Raw genomic sequence first — 21,340 nt, 5'->3', positions numbered from 1 at the left:
GAACGTCGACGTCTCCTACCTCGTCTACGACTTCATAAGTCTCCTCGTCTTCCAGATACTCCTCTTCATCGGCTTCATAGTCGGATCCATGAACAGATCCCTGCTCCGATGATTCATCTCGGTCCGGTAGCTCGACGACTTCTTCGTCTCCGGTCCCGAAGATATTATCTGGTTCTGGCGCAGGCCTATTCGATTGCAATCGAGCCGCACGACGGGTCCGAAGAGTCTTCTTTGATCTGAACCGGGCACAGGCCATACATTGGTCTTCGTTGTGGTCCGGTGACAAGCATTTGTTGCACACAGGGTGGACGTCGTTGTGTGCATATTTTGCATTACAAAGCGGACACCTTTTGAAAAGGCCTCGACTCTCCATCGTCGATGTAACTCGATGCGAGAGGTGAATGAAGCCGTCCGATAGTCGATGTCCTGTAGATAAATGTTATCGATACCGATCGAAACGATACCGACGGTCGTGAAAGCCTTTTGGCTTTGAGAAAAAGTTTCTTAACTTGAGCTAAGATGTTAACATCCGAACCCAATGGCGGAAAAAACCAATCTGAGGATGGAGAGGATGCCCATGCGCACTGTAGTCCAGGGGAGGAGCCACCTATCCCGTGATACTCCGAAGACTTCTCCAGGACAACAATGTGCAATCATCCGGACCCAACACTAGGCGGCGATCTAATGCAATAGATATGAATTCAGCAGCCCACATGCCTCGAACACCAGACGCCTGAAGACATCTGCACCCATCGCCCCTGGGCCGTGTAGAACAGGACCAAAGGTGTGCCTACGTTCGAGCATCGTGAGGCATGAGCTCCCTTGTTGGTTCAGCCCGACTGCCCCCGACTACTAGTCAAAGCCTGCAGCCTCTTTACGCAAAGACTGATCCTCAGATTAACACTGGGCACCAGACGCTATTTTGCACCTCTGTACACAGCCGCCCTAGTGCAGCTAGTGGGGTTTTGCTGATGCTGCCTTGGACCTTGCCCGCCACCCACCTTAACTCCTGGAGACTCGTCCCGTAAGTCGCTGTACTGTATCTGAATGTTGCACTAGTTCTTCCTCCTATAGGATAACATTACAGCTTCTGAAACTTTCAAGAAGTGTCGACTTTTTAAATACCAAAGTATTTCTTTTGAAAAACTTACTTACCTGAACTAATTGCTTCTGGTGCCTAAATATGTGTGTTATTTTCATAGTTTGTTGTGGATTATTTTATTGAGTCATGCATCTCATTTATTGACTATTGTGTGCATTTGCAGATATCAAACACTCCTCTGAAAAGACTAAGGCTGCTCAACCATGGGCAACCCCCCTCCCCCCCATTTACTCCCCCTATCCCAAATCCCCCATTAAGAATCTGTGAATGTGGTTGGATAGAGCCCTTACAAGGGACCCCCAACCCAAAAAAACAGGCTGGAATTTGCTTCGGTCTACTTAGAATTATTAGGAAGATAATAGAACTGATCCCAGAGCGTTTAAGAAAAAATGTGATTCAAGCCCTGATAGTTTTCCATTTGAATTCTGGTAAATCTCTTTATGTGGGCTCACCAAAATATGTTCTAAAAAGACTCCAGGTCACGCAAAATACTGCAGCAAAGCTTATCCTAAAACTCCCAAATTATGAACCAGTAAAGGAGTCTCTGAAACTGCTCTTCTGGCTACCTGTTGAACCAAGGATTACATGTAAATCAGTTGCATTGCACATAGGCTAAGAAAAACAAAGGTCCAGCTAAACCTAAAGGTCTGGTCTCCCCCCCCGTGCCCCAGCAAGGCACCTAAGATAGTCTAAAGAACACCTTCTTAGAACCACCAGAATTAAAAGAGCGAGATGGGGCGGGAGATCATTTGCACACCTGGTCCCAAAGTTATGGAATGGTCTGCCACTTGGAATAAGACTACTGGAAAACAAACTCACCTTTAGAAAAAAACGTAAGATCTGTTTATTCCCTCAGTGACCTTTTACCAGGCATAGTCACCCAGTCCAGCACGCAGCAGCGAAGGGAAGCTCTCGGGTAGATATGCGCTCTGCAAGTCCTAAACATAAACCACACTACCCCCTAGAAGAGCACCTTGGAAGTAAGGGAAGACCTGGACTCTTTGCAAGTTATACCTTTTTTCGGTGTGTCATAAAGAGCCAGCATCCTGCACTGACCCAATCTTGGATGTCAACTAATTGAAGTTGAACTCCAAAGACTGACATCCTCCTGTTTGCCAACAGCATCAATAACCCCAGATTAAAGCCTGGATCTCCAACGTAAAGCCACTTTTGACAGACCATACACATTCTGTGGGATTCACCCTAGACACAAATCTCTCAATCAAGAAAAGCATCCCTGAAAAGACCAGGGCAGCTTGGCTCAAACTATCCCTTTTTAATAAAGTGAAGCCATTTATCCTTGAAGATAACTTTGGAATAAACGCACAAGTCCTCTCCCATCTGGACGGAGGCAACTTCCTGTTCAGCGTTCTAGCCAGCTACACCCCTACCACCACAGAAAGGTATACTAAACGCAGTCACAATTCCTGAAGCACTCAGGGTCCTAGATTAGCCTGGCTGCTTCTCCAATCGTCTTCCCAAGCAGGGAAACCTTCAAGAGTGTTAAAGTGCAACTGGATGTATTGTGTAAACAATTTGAAGCTTGATGCTTTTGACTTTCAACCAGCCAGTTCCTTGGAATATGCCCTTGAACTCAATTTGCATCTCAGCATTTGCACGGTGTGAGTGTGAAGGTGAAGGTGAACTTGAGCTGAATTGTTTCTACAGCCAGGTAGGTGACTCAAACTGCAATGCATGAGCCTCTGAGATTTCATGGGACCTCATGCGAGTCTACATGTGTTGCATTGCAACCTTCATGGTTCTTCTAGTGTCACAAGAATTATCTTGGTGAAGAAGCTGGCCTGAATTATTTTTCACATGTTTTGTCAACAAATTTGTACATGTAGAAAAGAAAGGAAGGCATTGATGGTTTCCCTGGTCTAATAAATGGAAATGGTTATGAACCTGATCCATGGTGCTGTGAGTAAGCAATGGTAGCCCGACTGCATTATACATTCCTTTGATGGCAGTGAAGTAATTTTCACAGTTTGTCTGCTCCTTTAGCTGCTGATACAATGTTAAATTGGGGGCAGTGGGGTTAACATGGCTGGAAGCATACTGGATGATGGCCACAGTGCAGGACTGAGTGTGCATTCGGGCCAACGAGGAAGCCTCAAAGCAGGAGATGCACGGGTGACCGTGGGAGGAAGCAGGCCTACAATGCAGCTTCGAGGAGCCGTCAGAGTTACCAGGCTGGGAAGACGTGTCAGGAGCATGTCCTCAACTAAACACTGTTTGGCCAGGATGTACCAGTGAATGCTGACACCAGGGAGTGCAAGATGGGTGTGCTGCACATGCATAGAGGAAACATATCCACAGGTCACCAATTTATTGTGCTCCAGGGTTTCAAGAAAAGCAGAGGCAGCTGCATGGATCACATGACACAATAGGAGCTGTAAAAAGGCTGTTAAGGTTTCCTCAGCGTACATTTCGTGCGACGGCAGGTGTTGCAAGAGAGGATTTATTAGTGAATGGCAGTGATGAAAGCAACACTAAAATGACATGCCACAAAACTGTAAGATCCCCAGCCAAATAAAGAAAAAACATTAAATTACTTTGGACATCTCAGGAATTGTTGCCTTTGAACGGTAATTGTGCCTCTCATTCCTGCTCAATGGTCTGAGGATCTGCACGAAGATGTCCGAACCACATGGAGAGTTATATAGTCTTCCTCACTCAATTACGCCTACCTTTGTTTTTAGACTTGTCCTGATCCGAAAGGTGCTCCATCCGGGTCTTAGTGACAAGTTCCACATTACTGGCGCTGTAAACCTAAAAGGCAACAGAGAAAACAATAAAGAAGACTGGATGAGGCAGCTCTAAATACCCATCTGAAGAAGATGAGGTTGAATAGCACACTAGATTTATCTGCCTAGCCATTTTGGGGTCCGTCTCACAACTTAGAATAAAGCCTACCTGCAACAGCCATAATAGTTTCTTTTTGGAAGAAAGGAGCAAAGAACATGGGAAAATAATCCTCTTCAAAATGCAGTGGAAAAGAATATAATGTCCACAATCATTTGTAGCCATATGGCAACATGCACTCTATCTATGGTGTGCAGAGAATCAAGACAGAAAATTGGAGGTCAGTTGGCCGAACCTTAATACCTGGACTCAAATGTGTGTCAAAGTGTGTGGGAAAGTGTCGCCAGCTTCCTACAAAGTGGCAGTGTCTGCAGAAGATAAAAAGACGTTAAAGAAGAGAATTTGCAAATTCCAGGAAAACGGAATACACAAAATAGTGATGGTACTGTGGCTTTCGGACCATTTGAAGGCTCTATCCTGGCAGCACAGGGACAGCACGAGCATCTGATCACCGAAATGGTTTTAAAAGATGATTCTGTACATTTATATGCTAATAGGTGGTTTAACACATTTCAAATTCCATTAAAAGCATTACAAACTGTTTATTTTCGTTCCTGAAAGCTTTCCTATGTCTAATTAGTATCCGAAGGGTCTGTGTATCTCAATCCATTGGTATTTGTACAACGCGACTTATCACCCCGGGACGTATTCAGGTGCTGAGGTATGGGGAGCTTTAGTCGAACAGACAGGTCTTGAGTTCCAGTAGTCAGTGAGTGAAGGGGAGGTCCGGCCTCCCCTCTGGACTGCCCCTTAAGGGGACTGTATATGCTATGCATGGTTAGAGAAGAGGAATTATGGAAGAAAACAAGAACGCCAACTGTCCAATTGGCACAAGGTTAAAAAGTTGATGGTCTTGGTGGGTGTCTCGAATGGAGGGCCTGTCACCCAGCAATGTGGGACAGACTGCTGTTTTTGCTCTTCTGTAAAACACAGGTGAGATCAACTACTAGGGAAATACTATTAATCCACGGTATTACAAGTGGAGTGTAGGCAGCTGGCTCTCTATGTGATGTATCAATAAGCTGATATACCGTGTAAAGAATCCAGTGGTTCCCTTATGAGAGGACAGGGGCTTGCTATGCAATGCCAAAGTGCTTTATTATTAGGGGGTAGTGTGGTCGAGCAACCTTACAATTAACTCAAGAAGGAGATCCACACCAATTTATAAAAACAGCAGGTATCTTCATATATGTTTAGACATCAGAGAAAAATCATTCAGGTAAGTATGTTTTTAAATATAAATTCTTTTCACTTTAAAAAGGAGGACCCTTTATGAAATTTCTGAATTCTGCAATGTTATACTAAGGTTGGAAGAACAAGTTCTGCAAACAGCTACAGTACATTGACTTGCAGGAAAAATCTCCAGGAGTTAAGGTGAGTGGTGGGCAAGGTCCAAGGCAGCACCAGCAGTACACCCCCAGCGTCACGAGGGCGGGCGGGTGTATGGTGCAAATCCACATCGGGAGCCCAATGCGTTTCAATGGGGATTAGTCACTGTGAAAAGAGGCTGCAGGATCTAGTTATGAAGCCAGTCGGGATGAACCAGCAAGTGGGCTCAGGCCTGTTATTGGGATGGGGGTTGGGGTGGGACAGGACGTCTTTGGTCCTCTTTTCCAAGGCCCAGGGGCGATGTATGCAGTGGTGTCCTTGGGTGTCGGGTCTTTCCTTACCGGAGCTGACACAGTTAAGCGGCCTGCGTGCAGAGGCTGCAGCCCACGTTGGGAGTTCAGGAGGGGTGAAACCATGATGGACTCTGGCTCTGGAGAGCTGAGGACCTTGTTGGCACCAGTGGCACACTTCAACTCGGCGCAGAGGCATTGGGCTTCGGGTGTCTGGTTTTGGCAGTTCCGGAGGCCTCACAGTCTTCTCTTGTGGAGAATCTTCAGAACAGGTCCGCTGTTCACAGGAGGCTTTTTCAAAGGCATGCAGTCCTCCCACGTTTCTGGAGTCACAACTGCAGGACAGGTAGACTTTGGCACCGTTTTCACCAAGGGATACAGAGCGGCCTGCAGGATTGGCACCGGGTCAGCTGTTTCTCCTCTCTTCACAGCTTTTGCTGCTCTTGGGTGTCTTCTCTCTTCTTAGGTCGTCAGGATCTGCTTCATTGGTTCCAGGGACCACCCTAAATTCTTAATTTAGTGGTGTTAGGAGAGTGTAGGGTAGTAGCCAATGGGTTTGTGGCACTTGCGGTCACTATGTCCCTTATATGTACACTTCCTGTGGGTGGCCATAACCCTGTCCAATAATTCTTAAGTATGTCATCACAAAGATGGCTATTTCTGAAAAATCATGTCCACCTCCCAGTAGCCCACCTTAGGAGTGGTACTATCCTGGAGGTGGCGCGCTTAATGGACTAGAAAATGTTCCCACCTGTCCAGGTGCCAAGGGGGCTTTGGCCTAGGGGGGTGGCTTCCTCTCCTTTGAGGGTAGCTAGATTTGCAATCCAAAAGCAACAGCTTCTTTGAAGCTTGCCTGCCCAAGGAGGCGAATCAACAGGTCATCTTGAGGGAAGGTGTGTTAAACCCTCTTCCTGTTCAGGGATTCGTTTTGGGTCTCCTGAGAGCAAAGACTCTCACCCTAGGAGGTCAGAACAGCATCTAGAGTAGCAGGCTGGCAGAAATCAGTCAGCAAGAACACTAGAGGCTAGTAGGTTTTCAGGGGGCACCTTTAAGGTGCCCCCTGGGTGCAAGTATTAGTAAATGCAACCCTAACGTCAGTGTGGGTTTACCAATGCAAGATGTTTGATACCAAACATCCCTATTTTTAGTGAAGTCCTCTTGTAGCTGGAGAACTCACTTTCACCAGTGTCCAGCATATATTTTAAAATGGCTTACCTGTCCATTTGCACTGGCAGTAATAGGACTGAGTAGCACAGGGGCATATCTGCTCATGCAGGTGTGCCCTCACATGGTAATATTCAGCACCCTTCCTTAGGGCTGTTAGGCCTGCTGTAGGGATGACTTACAAATATGACCTGCAGTGGTAGAGGATGTGGCACATAGGGATGTGTGACGTGTTTTTACATTTGTCTGCACCAATACATGCAGTCGACAATGGCAGTCCTGCATGTGCTTGGTGAGGGGTCCCTTAGGGTGGCACAAGTCGTGCTGCAGGCCTTATGGGCTCTCTCTAGTACCCCAGGCCCTAGGTACTAGGGGTACGATTTACTAGGGATTTACACAGGGTGCTAAGGTTTATGCCAACGGAGAAAACGAATAGTTTTCTTACCTGTCGGTGTAGTTTTGCAGCTTGAAGATCTTTCTTGATTCACTATGCTGTGCATTATTCCGCGGTCTTGTGGTTGGGTCCGGATTCGTAGTCTTTTCTCTGTTTTTTTTTTTTTTTTGTAGCCCAGGTGGGCGTCGGCGTCACACCCCTTTGGGTGTATTTCCGGTGACGTCGGCATGCTTCCTGCGGAAGCTCCCACTCTTGGGCGCCATCTTCGGGTTCTTTTTTTCCGTGTTTTTTTCGTTTCCGAAGTAATGGCAATGTTCTATTTAGTTGGTATTTTACCGCTTTGTACTTTTAAAAGTCCTTTCTTGTGTTAACCACCTCTTCTCTCTCCAGCCTCATCTTTCTGGCGGAGGTGGGTGGGTTCGCTAGAGAATCCAGAAAGATCTTCAAGCTGCAAAACTACACCGACAGGTAAGAAAACTATTCGTTTTGCAGCGTGAATCTTTCTGGATTCACTATGCTGTGCATAGATTTTGTAGCGGTTTCTCATCTCTGTGGCGGCTGGGTGGAAGATGAGCGTTGGGTGTTGAATATGTGCTGTAGCACCTTCTGTCCAACTTGAGCTTCCTTGTTCATTTGTATGTCCACACAGTAGTGCTTCGTGAACGTGTGCACCGAAGCCCATGTTGCCGCCAGGCATATGTCCGCTATGGGTGTGTTAGCCAGGAAGGCTATTGTAGCGCCCTTCTTCCTAGTGGAGTGGGCACGTGTCCCCTCTGCCAGCTCTTGACCTGCACGCTTATGGCAGAGTTGAATTGTCTGTGCGATCCATCGTGCAATCGTCTTTTTGGTTACTGCTTTCCCCATGAAGCTGTTTGCGAATGACACAAAGAACTGTTTTGTTTTCCTGTGTCCCTTCGTCCTCTCAATGTAGTGCATGACTGCCCTTCTGGCGTCCAGGGTGTGCAGAGCTCGCTCTGCGCTAGTTGTTGGTTTTTGGAAAAAACTCGGTATCTGTATAGACTGGTTCATGTGAAATTTGGATACCACCTTCGGCATGAAGTGTGGGTCAGTCCTCATCACAACCCTATAATTGTGTATTTGTATGTAGGGTTCTTGTAGCGTCAGCGCTTGACGCTCGCTTACTCTGCGTAAGGACGTTATTGCAACCAGGAAGGCTGTTTTCATAGTTAGCATCTTTAGGGAGGCCTTGTGAAGTGGTTCAAAGGGCTCTTTCAAGAGTTCCGTTAGGACTGTGTTCAAGTTCCATGCAGGTGGCGGCACCTGCTTGGGTGGTGCGATCCTTTTCGCTCCTTCCAGGAATCTCTTCACCACCTGTGATGTGAAGAAGCTCCTGCACGTTTCTCCCCTTGTGTAGGCGACTATCGCTGCCAAGTGAACTCTTAACGAGGATGAGCTAAGGTTCTTCTCCAGCAAGTGCATCAGGTACCTTAGCACTGTGGAGTCCCTCTTCATTTTATTGTGAAGTCTTTCCTGTCTGCACCATATTGTGAATCTTTTCCATTTCGCAACGTAGCACTTCCGAGTGCTGGGCCTTCGTGCCTCCCGAAGGACCCTCAGGGTGCTTTCTGGCAGAACTCAAATGTGCGAACTCTATGTCCTCAGGAGCCACGCTACTAGGCTCGTGCTCTCTGGCTCTGGATGTAGGACCTCTCCGTTCTGCATGGAGAGTAGGTCTTTCCTCCTGCTGAATCTGTGGGGTGCACACTGTGTCATCTCCATGATCTGCGAGTACCATGTCTGCCTCGCCCACTGTGGTGCGACCAGTATCAGCGTCATGTTGCTCGCTCTGCACTTGCTCAGCACTCTGTGCATCAGTGGTATCGGGGGAAAGGCGTAAGCAAATGTCCTTGACCAATCTATCCATAGGGCATTCCCTAGTGACCCCTCCTCGGGCTGCCTGGATGCAAAGCTTTGGCATTTTGCATTCTGGCGTGTGGCAAACAGGTCCACCGATGGTGTCCCTCATCTGTCGAACAGGTACCTTGTCTCCTGAGCATTGAGCTCCCACTCGTGGGATGCCGATGTCTGCCTGCTGAGCCAATCGGCTTGTATGTTGTCCTTCCCTGGTAGGTGTATGGCTAGCAGGTCTATCTTGAGAGGGATGGCCCATCTCCATATCTCCTGCGCCAGCGTTGAAAGCGGGGCTGACTGTGTGCCCCCCTGCTTGTTGATGTAGAACATCGCAGTGGTGTTGTCTGTTTGTATCAACACCTTGTGTTTGTACAGTTTTGTTTGAAAGGCTTTCAGTGCAAGGAAGATTGTCTTCAGTTCTAGGTAATTGATGTGCTTTGCCGCATCTGTTGGCGTCCACAGTCCCCTCACCTTGAGTTCCTCCATGTGAGCGCCCCATCCCTTCAGGGATGCGTCTGTGGTGATGGTCACTGTTGGCGTTGGGGGCGTTAGAGGCTTTCCCCTTGTTATGTTCTCCATGGTCCACCATGCCATCTCCTTCTGCACTGCGTGCGTTACAACCACTAGATCCTCCCAGCCGCCTGTAGCTTGTGACCATTGCTCCTGTAGCCATTCTTGAATGGGTCTCATGTGGAGTCGTACATTTGGTACCAGGTGGATGCATGATGCCATCATGCCCATGATCTTGCTCGCAGTCCTCACTGTCCGAGCTTGTCCCTTCCGGTAGAGGTGAGTTTCCTTCACCAGCGCCCTCGCCCTCTTCTCGCTGGGGAACACCTTGCCCTGTAAGGTGTTGATCTGTGCTCCCAGGAAGATCTTGACTTGTTCCGGCTCCAGTGATGATTTCTTCCAATGGATGGAGAACCCCAGGCTTATGAGCGTGCTCGTCACTGCATGTTCGTGCTGCTTGCATTTCTGGTATGAGCTTGCTTTCACCAGCCAGTCGTCCAGGTAAGGGTATACGTGTATCCCTTGCCTTCGTAGGTGCGCTGAGACTGCTGCGAGGCACTTTGTGAAAACTCTTGGTGCTGATTTTAGTCCGAAGGCCAGTGTCGTGAACTGGTAGTGGCTTTCTCCAATGGTGAACCTGAGCATGTGTTTGTGCTTTCTGTTCATTGGGATGTGCAGGTAGGCGTCTTTGAGGTCTATTGTGACCATGAAGTCCCCGGTCTGCAATTGTGGGAGCACCTCTTGCAGGGAGGTCATTTTGAATTTTTGCGTTCTTATGAATTTGTTCAGGAACCGTAAGTCCAGAATGGGTCTCATTGACTCGTCTACCTTTGGTACCAGGAAGTACGTTGAGTATATTCCTGTTTCTTTCCTTGAAGGGTACCCATTCTATGGCCTGCTTCCGCAGGAGTTCCTTTGCCTCCTCCTGAAGACACTGCAGCTGCTTGCTTGCTAGTGTTTTTCTGCTTGTTGGCCTCCCCTCCAACTCTATGCAGTATCCGGATTGGATAATGTTGAGGATCCATTTGTCTGATGTGATTTCTCTCCACTCTCGGAGGTAAAATCTTAATCTTCCTCCCACTGGTGTTATGTGGTCGTAGGTGTCTATTTTGTCCTGACCCCTCTGTACGTGCTGCCCCTTGGGATCTTTTCTGTGGGCGGGCACACGTAGTTTTTTTAAGTCACTTAGAGGCTGCCCCCCTCTTGTATTTTGTCCCCGTCCATTTCTCCCTCGAAAGGACTGGCCTCTTTGTTGGTACTGCCAGGACTGCTTCTGCTGACCATGCTGAGCCTGCGAGTCTGCCTGGTGCGTTTGCTGGAAAGCCTGGTGTGATGTACCTGGCTGGTTTCCGCCTCTCCCGCCGGGCCTCCGTGACGGGGTGCCCCTCTTATTCCCTCTGAACTGCAATGCTCCCATGGATCTTGCTGGTTCGTTATCTTTTTTCAGTTGACTGAGCGTTTCATCAACTGTTGTTCCGAAAAGCGTGTTGCCGTTGAACGGTGTGTTCAGGATGCTGTGTTGCACCTCCGGTTTGAAACCTGAGATCCTGAGCCAGGCGTGCCTCCTTTCCGTGACACCCATCATCATGAGCCTGCTGGCGGTGTCTGCCCCATCCAGGGCCATCTTAAGGCAAGAATTTGCCGCGTTTTTTCCTTCTTCAACCAGCTTTTCGGCCTTCTGCCTGGCATCCTGGGGCAGGTCCTTCACCAACTGCCCCAGCCCTTCCATGATCTGGTACATCTGCCTGTTTATCAGGGCGTTGGAATTAGCCATGCGCCAGTGGGTCGCGGCATTCCGTTCGATCCTTCGGCCCACCAGATCCATCCTTTTGCTCTCCTTATCCGGTGGCGGACCCGAGGTAGTGGGTACGTTAGCCCTCCTCCTTGCTGTGGCCGTGATAATGGAGTCTACGGAGACCGTGCCCTGAATGTAGGCCGGGTCCTTTGTGGAATGTTTGTACTTCTTCTCAGTTCTGGGATTTACTGCCTTGCATGTTGCGGGTTCCCTGAATGCTTCCTTCCCCTGAGCCAAGACGCTTTCGAGCATTGGAAGGAACTGGCTCCTCGTTTGTGTTGGGAGCAATGTCTCTAGAAGGAAGTCTGCTTTCTGCTTCTCTTCGTCGAGCTTGAGCTTGAAAGCTGCTGCGGCAGATTGTATCACCGAGTTGTAGGCCCCGATGTCGTCCGGCGGCGAGGGCCTCGAGGGGTAAGTGTCGACCACCTCCTCCGGGCTGTCGGTGTCAGCATCTATGTAATCTACCTCCTGTAGGTCAGAGGGTGCCGACTCTGTGTCCGTCCTGCTTTCCTCTTCCTCCCCATAGTTGTAACTATCGTAGGGATTCTCGTACTCCTCCTGGTCGTCGACCACCTCAACGTCCTGGTCTTGTTCCTCGGCGACTTCGGCGATCTCTTCTTCCTCCTCGACCGCCTCCACCACCGGTGGCTTGGTCTTGTGAGGGATCGTGAAGGCTTTCATCTTTGCGTCGAAATCTTTCTTCCGCTGCATGATGTTCTCCATTTCGGCCTCGAGGCGCCTTCTCTTCTTCTCCATCTCGGCCGCGTGTTCCGCGTCGGATGGGTCGGCCATTCTTTTCGGCGGATGGCTCGGCGCCGTGCCTTTCGGTGTTGAAGTTTTCAACGTCGAACCGGATTTTGTGTCTCTGGTCGTCGTCGTCGTCAGTTTTGGGTCTTTCTCCCTCGGCGTCGATCGATCCTTTTCGGGGACGATTTTCGACGTTTTCTGCTGATCAGCAGCTCTCGGCGCCAGGGACTCCTTCTCGGAGGATCCGCTGGGCCTGGGAGTAGTCGCGGACGCCGCCTTTTTTGGCGTCGGCGCTTTCGGGGTCTTGCCCTCGATTTTTCTAGACTCAGAGTCTCTCTGGTTCTTGGGGGCAGAAGAGTCTCCTACCTTGTCAGAAGTCTTCGTGTAATCGGTCTCTACGACCGTGTAGCTGTCGTCTTCGGCGGCAGCGTTGTCTTCTTCCTCGGAGGACATCCCCAGCTCGTAGAGGGACGGAGTCGGGGCCTTCCCCTGCAGGGTGGCGTGTGCTACCCTCTGCCTCTCTCTCACACGAAGGGTCTTCGGGGCGAAGGCGGAACAGGCGTTGCAGTCTCCGCTTTCGTGGTTCACCGGTAGGCAAAGGTTGCATACCGGGTGCTGGTCCTTCTGCGCGTACTTGTGGTGGCAGTTACGGCAGAACTTGAACGGCGTGTTGTCCATCATCGAGCGTCCAGGGCCTCCCTGGTCGCGTGTTCATCGACTGTCGTCGAGGATCTCGATGAAAAACGCCTTCTCCTTGCTGACTGTTCGTCGATGAAGTCCCCTAGAGTCTTCAGATGACTTCTCCTCGTCTTTTCTGTATTTTCTTTCTTCTTTCTCCAAAAATGTCTGGAGCCCAAACGGGAACGATCCAGACCCGACCGCGGAAAAAAAGAATCTGAAGATGGCGCCCAAGAGTGGGAGCTTCCGCAGGAAGCATGCCGACGTCACCGGAAATACACCCAAAGGGGTGTGACGCCGACGCCCACCTGGGCTACAAAAAAAAACAAAAAAAAAAACAAAACAGAGAAAAGACTACGAATCCGGACCCAACCACAAGACCGCGGAATAATGCACAGCATAGTGAATCCAGAAAGATTCACGCTGCAAAACTTTGTTTGCTATAGCCCAACTGTATAAACATATTTGCACCCTAACATGACCAAAAACAACGACGAAATATATATTATAAATGTTTTGCTTGTAAAACATTGAGTGTGCGTTTTAGATATGTTTTTTCCTTGAACAAAGAACCTGATCCATAAATAATTTTGGGGAAAATGAAGTGAACATATTATGTAGTTTTACGCTGCATTCACCATCAGAAAAAGAGCAACCTTGATTTTTACCAACCAACAGGGTTATTTCTCACTTTTAAAAAATGTGGAAACTGTAATAGCAGTATTATTTATAATGTAAACATCAAAATATCAAAGAAATGTAGTTTACTCCTTTCCATTTCTTCTTTTTTGGTTATACAACATGTATAAACACCCCCCCCCCTAAAAATGGCATTGTTACATTACATGTAGACAGTTCGATAACCTCTTTACAGCACTTGAGGACACAGGTATAACCGGAACAGGTAAGACACATGAGGAGTAACAGAATGGCAAAGAGTAAAAAAAAAGCATGAGGAAGCAGCCGAGCACCACCCAATCCCTTGTAATAAATAAGCCCTAGCTGTCCCCCCCCCCCTCCCCCTCCCTCCCCGTCAGACTCCGACCTCACTGGCGAGAACAATTCGTCACTTGCCCCATCAGAGTCACTCTGGGATGACCGCCCCCTTTCTGCCAACCCTGAGGCACACAAAGTTCGCCAAGCGAGTAAATCATCCTGCAGCTTCTCATCCCTCTGCGTAAGCTGCATATGCTTTTCCTCAGCCAGGGAGCATTCCCTCACATCCTTAAGCCAGGTGGGCACCTCTGCGGCCCTCTGTCCCATCCAGGTAATCGCCACCCTACGCCTAGCAAGTACCAACATTAATTGCAATAGTTTGTAGGAAAGGTCCCTTCTTTTGGGCTTGGGAACCAGCGCCAGCAAACAATGAAGGGGATTCACGGCTATCCGAAGGCTTGTGGTGATGACTATGCGCTCTACTACCCCCATCCAGAAGCTCTTGACCAATGGGCAGTCCCAGGCTAAATGTAGGAAGCCCGCTCCCCCCACGCCACATCTGGGGCAGCTGTCTACCCTTTCCATTTCTTTTTAAATGAAATACACTCCTTTCTCTGCTGGGAACGGTGCAAAGCAGGACTCATCTTGCTGTAACTGTAAATAGCCTGGCCCTAATAGGTTCATATTCAGTTCATGTCTCATTTTTAGCTGCGTTGGTGCCCTTGCTTCTCTTAATCTGGGTGCCCAGGACTATTTACACATCGCGCCTTCTTATTGCATTGTTCTTGCTATTCGTCTTCCTTCCTCTTTATTGTTGTGCTTCTTTTTAATTGCCCTCAAGTTGTGGAAATATATACTTAGATTATTTTCTCCAACTACACATCGTCTTTTCTTTCATATCTGGAAGGAAATGCCTCTTTTATTTGCCCCCCCAAGTTTTTCGACTGATGCTGCTGGTTTCGACTCAGAGCACTGCTAACCAGACTCAGCGACAGTGCCCCAACCGTAGAGTGTGGGTCAAATTGGCTATACTCAATTGGAAATGGCTATATGACCTACAAGTCCCTAGTAAATTGTACCTTGGAATTTTATTTTTATTTTAGAGTTTTATATAGTGCGAACTCTACCAGAGTGCTTTAAACAAGCACCAGTTGAGCTACAGGAGGACACATACATTTTTTTTGTTAGGCACGGGGAGATTAAGTGATTTGCCCAGAATCGCAGGATGTTGAGCTTCCTTGCCAAGACTCGAACCCAGTTCCCCAGCTTCGAGGTAGACCGCCCTAGCCGTAAGGCCAACTCCTCTTTCATTGCATGGAAGTTAGAGGGTTACCCGAGGGCTCACTGTAAAATACGCAAAATGAATATGCTACTTACCAGTATGCATCTGTTCTTGGCATGTAGGGCTGCTAACATTCATATCTTAGCATTAGATCGCCGCCTAGTGTTGGGTCCGGATGATCGCACATTGTTGTCCTGGAAGAGTCTTCGAAGTATCCTGAGATAGGTGGCTCCTCCCCTGGACTACAGTGCGCATGGGCATCGGCTCCATCCCCAGATTGTTTTTCGCCATTGTGGCAGAAGATGGAGTGAAAAGTGTAAAGGATGTCCATGCTAATAAGTGAATACAATAGTATATCTGCAGCTGCGACAGGCACCGGGGAGGAGGGTCGGCGATATGAATGTTAGCAGCCCTACATGCCAAGAACAGATGCATACTGGTAAGTAGCATATTCAGTTCGAGGCATGTGGGCTGCTAAATTCATATCTTAGCATAGAATACATAGCAGTCCCTCCATCAGCGGCGGTTGCCCGTGCCAGCTGCAGAAACCTGAAAGAGTGTCTTGAGAACAGCCTGTCCTACAGCTGCTTGCTGCTTGGAATGTACGTCAACACAGTAGTGTTTTGTAAAGGTATGTGGTGTAACCCACGTGGCTGCTCTGCAAATATCCTCTAAAGGAATGTTCCCTAGGAAAGCCATGGATGCCCCCAGTTTGCGTGTGGAGTGCGCCCTTGGGGGTATCGTTAAAGTGCGCTTGGCCTTTTGATAACATATTTGGATGCACTTAACAATCCACCTGGCTATTCCTGCTTTGGAAATAGGGTTGCCTTTGTGTTGTGGTGCGAAGGCAACAAAAAGTTGTTTTGTCTTTCTAAAGGGTTGTGTCCTGTCTATGTAGTACATCAACGCCCTCCGTACGTCTAACGTATGGAGCATTCTTTCCGCCACCGTTTGTGGGTTTTGGAAGAATGCCGGTAAGTCAATAGTTAGGTTGAGATGAAACTGTGACACCACCTTCGGAAGGAATTTGGGGTTAGTACGTAGCACTACCCTATTTGGATGAATCTGAATGAATGGCTCTTGGATTGTGAGCGCTTGCAGCTCACTAACACGCCTTAGCGACGTGATAGCGATTAGGAAAGCTACTTTCCACGTTAGGAACTGGAGTTCACACGAGTGCAGTGGCTCAAAAGGTGGTCCCATTAGTCTGGTGAGGACCACATTGAGGTTCCACACCGGAGCTGGTGGTGTTCTTGGGGGAATGACTCGTTTCAGACCTTCAAGGAAAGCTTTAATGGCAGGCACTCTGAAGACAGAGAGATGCCGCCTGTTCTGAAGATAAGCCGCTATGGCGGATAGATGTATCCGAATGGAAGTGTACGCTAGATTGCACTTGTAAAGATGCAACAGATAGCAAATGATGTTAGGGATAGATGCATCTAGCGGGTTGATGTCATTGGCTGTACAGTAAATGACAAAACGCTTCCATTTCGCAGCATAGCATGCTCTGGTAGTTGGCTTCCTTGCCTCCTTGATGATGTCCATGCATTCCGGAGGTAGGTTAAGGTATCCAAACTCTAGGACTTCAGGAGCCAGATTGCCAGGTTGAGCTGTTGCGGATCTGGATGCTGAATTTCTCCATGGTTCTGCGTCAAAAGACTGGGCGTGAGGCGCAGTCTTTGATGCGGCACCACTGAGAGTTCGAGGAACGTGGTGTACCATGCTTGGCGCGCCCACGTTGGAGCAACTAGGATGAGAGTCATCGCGTGCTGCCTTAGCTTTCTCGCGACCAGCGGTATCAGAGGGGCTGGTGGAAAAGCGTACGCAAATTTGCCTGACCAGTTCATCCATATCGCATTGCCCTGCGACTGTGGGTGAGGGAACCTGGCGGCAAAGTGTTGGCATTTTGCGTTTTCTTTTGTGGCAAACAGGTCTATCTCCGGATGACCCCACTGCTGGAAGTACGGGTGGAGTACAGATGGGTGTAACTCCCACTCGTGCATTTGATGGCTGTATCTGCTGAGCAGATCCGCCATCTGATTGTCCTTGCCCGGGAGGTGTTCTGCCATGAGGAAAATGTTCCTCTGAATGGCCCACTCCCACATGCCCTGAGCCAGATGAGACAGCTGTGGCGAGTGGGTGCCCCCCTGTTTTTGAATGTAGTACATCGCGGTCATGTTGTCCGTCCGGACTAACACTACCTTGTTGCACAGATGTACAATGAAGGACTTGAGCGCCATGAAGATTGCCATCAGTTCCAGATAGTTGATGTGCATCTTCTGTTGCTGCGTCGTCCATAGTCCCTGCACTGTGTAAGTGAGCATATGAGCTCCCCATCCCTGGAGAGATGCGTCCGTTGTCAGGATAATTTGTGGCACTGGCTCCTGGAACAGTCGGCCCTTGCAAAGGTTGTGTGGAGTCCACCAATGCAGAGAGTCGTATGCCCGACTGGTAACCAACACTAGGTCTGTCAATTGTCCCTGAGCCTGTGTCCACTGATTTGCTAAGCATTCCCGGAGCGGACGCATATGCAACCGTGCGTGAGGGACTATGAAGATGCAGGAGGCCATCATGCCAATCAACTGCATGAACACTCTCGCTGGAAGTGAGTGTTGTGGTCTGAACTTTTGGATTAGAGACTGCATGCTGTCTATCCTGACTTGGTTTGGCTGAGCCATGGCCGTCAGGGTATTGATCGTCGCACCTAGAAGCTGCCGGACATGTGCCGGCTGAAGGTGCGACTTTGGGTAGTTCAACGAGAAGCCCAGATCGTGAAGGAGGTGAATGGTAGTTGACATGTCCGCGGCGCACTGTTGTTCCGACTTGGCCTGAACGAGCCAGTCGTCTAGGTAGGGGTAGACATGAATGTTCTGCCTCCTGAGGTGCGCTGCTACTGTCGCCAGACACTTGGTAAACACTCTTGGGGCTGTGGTCACTCCGAAGGGTAGGACTTTGAACTGATAATGCTTGCCTTGGATAGTGAATCTGAGGTATTTCCTGTGGGACGGGTGTAGTGGAATGTGGAAATAAGCATCCTTGAGATCTAAGGTTGCTAAGAAGTCCCCTTGGTTTAACAAGGGAAGAATTTGTTGCAGTGTAAGCATATGGAAGTGTTCTGATAGTATGTACAGGTTGAGGGGACGTAGATCTAGAATGGGTCTGAGAGATCCGTCCTTCTTTGGAATAAGGAAGTACAGGGAATATACCCCTGTGCCTTCCTCTCCCACCGGCACGAGCTCGATTGCGCCTTTTTGCAGCATCACCACTACTTCCTGCTGCAATAAGTGCAAGTGCTCTGCGGACATAGGCCTTTGCCTTGGCGGGATGTTGGGTGGAGTGGATTTCAACTCTAGGCAATAACCATACTGGACTAGTTGTCGCACCCACCTGTCTGTGGTGATGTTTCTCCAGACGGGCAGGAATTGCTGCAGTCTCCCCCCGACAGGTGTTAAGTGGTCGGGGGGCAGCGACAGAGAGTCACTGTTTGCTTGGGGTAGAGGAGCGGGAGCTGTTGTTTCCTCTGCCGCGACCTCTGTTGCTGTTATTTCTGTAACCTCCCTTGTTCTGTTTTGTGAACGAGGATTGTGCTCCACCTCTTGCGAACTGAGATTGTTGACCCATTTGTCCTCTGGTGACTCCACGTGCACCTGAGCGATGAAAATTGCTGCCACGGAACTGTTGTGACTGTAGGGCCCCCATGGACTTAGCAGTTTCTGTGTCTTTTTTTATTTTTTCTAGGGTGGTGTCAACATCTGGACCAAACAGACTATCAGGATTGACTGGCTGATTAAGAATGGTTGTCTGAATATCTGGTTTAAACCCCGAGATGCGGAGCCACGCCTGTCGTCTCAGCATAACGCTAGTGTTGATAGCTCTAGCAGCTGTGTCTGCGGCGTCAAGTGCACACTTGATGGCTGCGTTTGAGATTAGCTTCCCTTCCTCAATAAGCAGTTTGGTGCCTTCTTGGAACTTTGGAGGCAGGTGTTGTATAATCTGTTCTAGGGTGTCGTAATGCGCCCTATCGTAACGTGCTAAGAGTGCTTGTGTATTGGCAATGCGCCAAAAATTTGCGGCCTGTGCAGCTACTCTTTTGCCCCCTGCCTCTAGCACTTTGGACTCCTTATCCGGGGGAGGAGCTTCACCCGTCGTCTGGGAGTTGGCACGTTTCCTGGCATTGGCGACCACAAGAGAGTCCAGTGGCAACTGTCCCCGAATGTATGCGGGGTCTGCAGGTGCAGGTCTGTACTTCTTTTCAATACGTGGATTGACCACTCGTGCTCTGGTAGGCTCCTTAAATATGTCCCCAGCATGCTTGAGGACTCCTTTAAGCATAGGCAGCGTCTTTACTGTCCTTTCAGAGACTGAAAATGTGTCGAAAAGGAAGTCTTCCTCTATCGGGTCAGCATGCATGTCCACATCATGATTGGCTGCCGCCCTCTCAATTAGTGCATGAAAACCTGCTGAATCCTCAGTTGGGGATGCACGTGCATTAAAAAGCTGCGGGTCATGCCCCACACTTTGGGTGCCCTGGTCACCAGTGTCATCATATGAATCCGGTTGTGCATCTGGTTCATTGATAGGGAAATTGTATTGCTCGTCCTCATCATACCCCTCACCCGCAGAGTGTTCTGGTGAGGGAGTAGGGCTCCGTCTCAGAGGAGGCTGGATTGGTTCCATGAGGCCTGAAGCGTCAAGGGGCACCCTTTTCTTTTTCAGTGGGATGACATATGAGTCCACTGACTCTGAAGTGATTTTTCTCTTATAGAGGGTCAATTTGCCTGTGTCAGCGTCGATGAAATGCTCTGAATCATCCTCTGATTCGAGTACCCGACGTGGAAGTGAAGAAACCGTCTTCTTTGGTGCCGATTTGGTGGAAAAGGCTTTCGGCGCCTCCTTCGGCGGCAAAATAAAGAGAAGTTTGCCAGAAGGCTTTGCTGGATTGTCCTTTTGCGCCTGCGGCGATGATATCGGAGCCGACGGAGCAGAGGCCTTCTCCCTGATTCTCTGTAGTGATTCGGCGATGGGGGACGTTGTGAGAAGTTGGCCTGATGTGCAGTGTTCACTATTCTAGTGATCACTATATATCAGTCCAAACAACCCTTATTGATGATTGGTTGTAAGTCAACCTTATAGACCAGCTATCCTAGTAGCATGGATACGAGCAGTCTAAGGCTAAGACTCTAGAGGGCGTGTTAAGCCAGCTGTTTTACCATCACATTACCCCTTGAACACCCAGTGAAAGGACACCACACAAGTGTTATGAAAATAAACAGTGTATTTATTAGAATCACAGCAACCCTGTACTCTTTATGAGGACAGGGTGCTAGGCACACAACAAAACTCTTACGAAAATACTTAAGTTAGCACGTTATACACAAATGCCCGAGGGGCACGAAAAACCATATACTTTAAAAGTGGAATGCGGAATTACTAGCAGGTAAGTACAGTACTAATAGGCTTTGGAATCGCTAGGACTTGACTATAGAATCGTTAGATTACTTCTAGGAGACCTAGGGGACTCGGGTGCAGAGTGTGCACTCTCACGCGGGATGCGGGACAAAGTCTATGGGAGCTAGTAAAGGCAAAGTTAGTGTTCACGGGCGAACCCGACCTGGTAGGAAGAAAACGACAGTGGATCCTGACCCTAGGATAGTGAGGCTATGCTGGGACACCGAAGTGCCGAAGTTACCTAGCCCAGGGGCTGCAGCTGCATAGGTCTGAAAAGACGTCGGGAATCTCGTTGCCGGACCAGGAGCCTGGAAGAAGGAAGTTGCTGGCAGGCGACCAGTGAAGGAAAGTTCGATGGATCCAAGCCTGGATCAAGGAAGAAGAAAACCTGAAAGCAGAGGGGACCAAGTTCTTGAATCACTAGCCAGTGATTAAGTGGGCACCAGGATGGCACCGGGCGAAGTCACCTCGACTAGGTGAGTGGGCGACGCTGGCTCTGCAGATCTCACGGACCAGGAGGCGTTGTCGGCGACCAGGATGGAGAGGCGAGCTGTCCCACGATGGATGAAGCTGTCGGCGTCGAAGTTACCCAGGATTGGGCAACAAGCCTTGGCTAATTCAAGCCCACGCGGTGGACTCAAAATGGCGTCTTGAGTGGACCAGGAGGGTCCGGAGTGCTCCTCTTCTGGAAGGGAGCAAGGGCCAGTCTGGAGCAACCAGACTAGCAGCAGTGATGTCGTCGGGCGTCGTTCAGAAGGCCACAAGCCAGCGGGCTAGTAGCCAAACAACGCGGTGAGCAGCAAAAAGCAGAAGGGCCCCACGCAGATCGTGGAGATGCTGGGAGGCTGCACTTCGGTGCTGGAGCTGCTCAGGGTCGGGGCTTCTCGGACCCCAAAGCACTCACCAGGAAATTACTCGGCGGGCTTGC

General features: G+C 49.2%; 1 protein-coding gene across 1 annotated transcript in view; it reads right to left on the bottom strand.

The window, feature by feature from the left end:
* ANKRD13D (ankyrin repeat domain 13D) overlaps positions 1-21,340 on the bottom strand; it is a 159,573-nt gene that overhangs the window by 60,983 nt on the left and 77,250 nt on the right. The window contains exon 8 of the mRNA XM_078657785.1: positions 3,793-3,874. Within this exon, the coding sequence (XP_078513911.1) occupies positions 3,793-3,874 (82 nt within the window). The remainder of the gene's footprint in view (positions 1-3,792; positions 3,875-21,340) is intronic.

The sequence above is a fragment of the Lissotriton helveticus genome, chromosome 1_1, assembly GCF_964261635.1.
Source record: "Lissotriton helveticus chromosome 1_1, aLisHel1.1, whole genome shotgun sequence".
In the NCBI taxonomy this organism is placed as follows: Eukaryota; Metazoa; Chordata; class Amphibia; order Caudata; family Salamandridae; genus Lissotriton; species Lissotriton helveticus.
The sequence above is the reverse complement of the archived record's forward strand: the minus strand, read 5'-3'. Positions and strand labels throughout refer to the sequence as shown.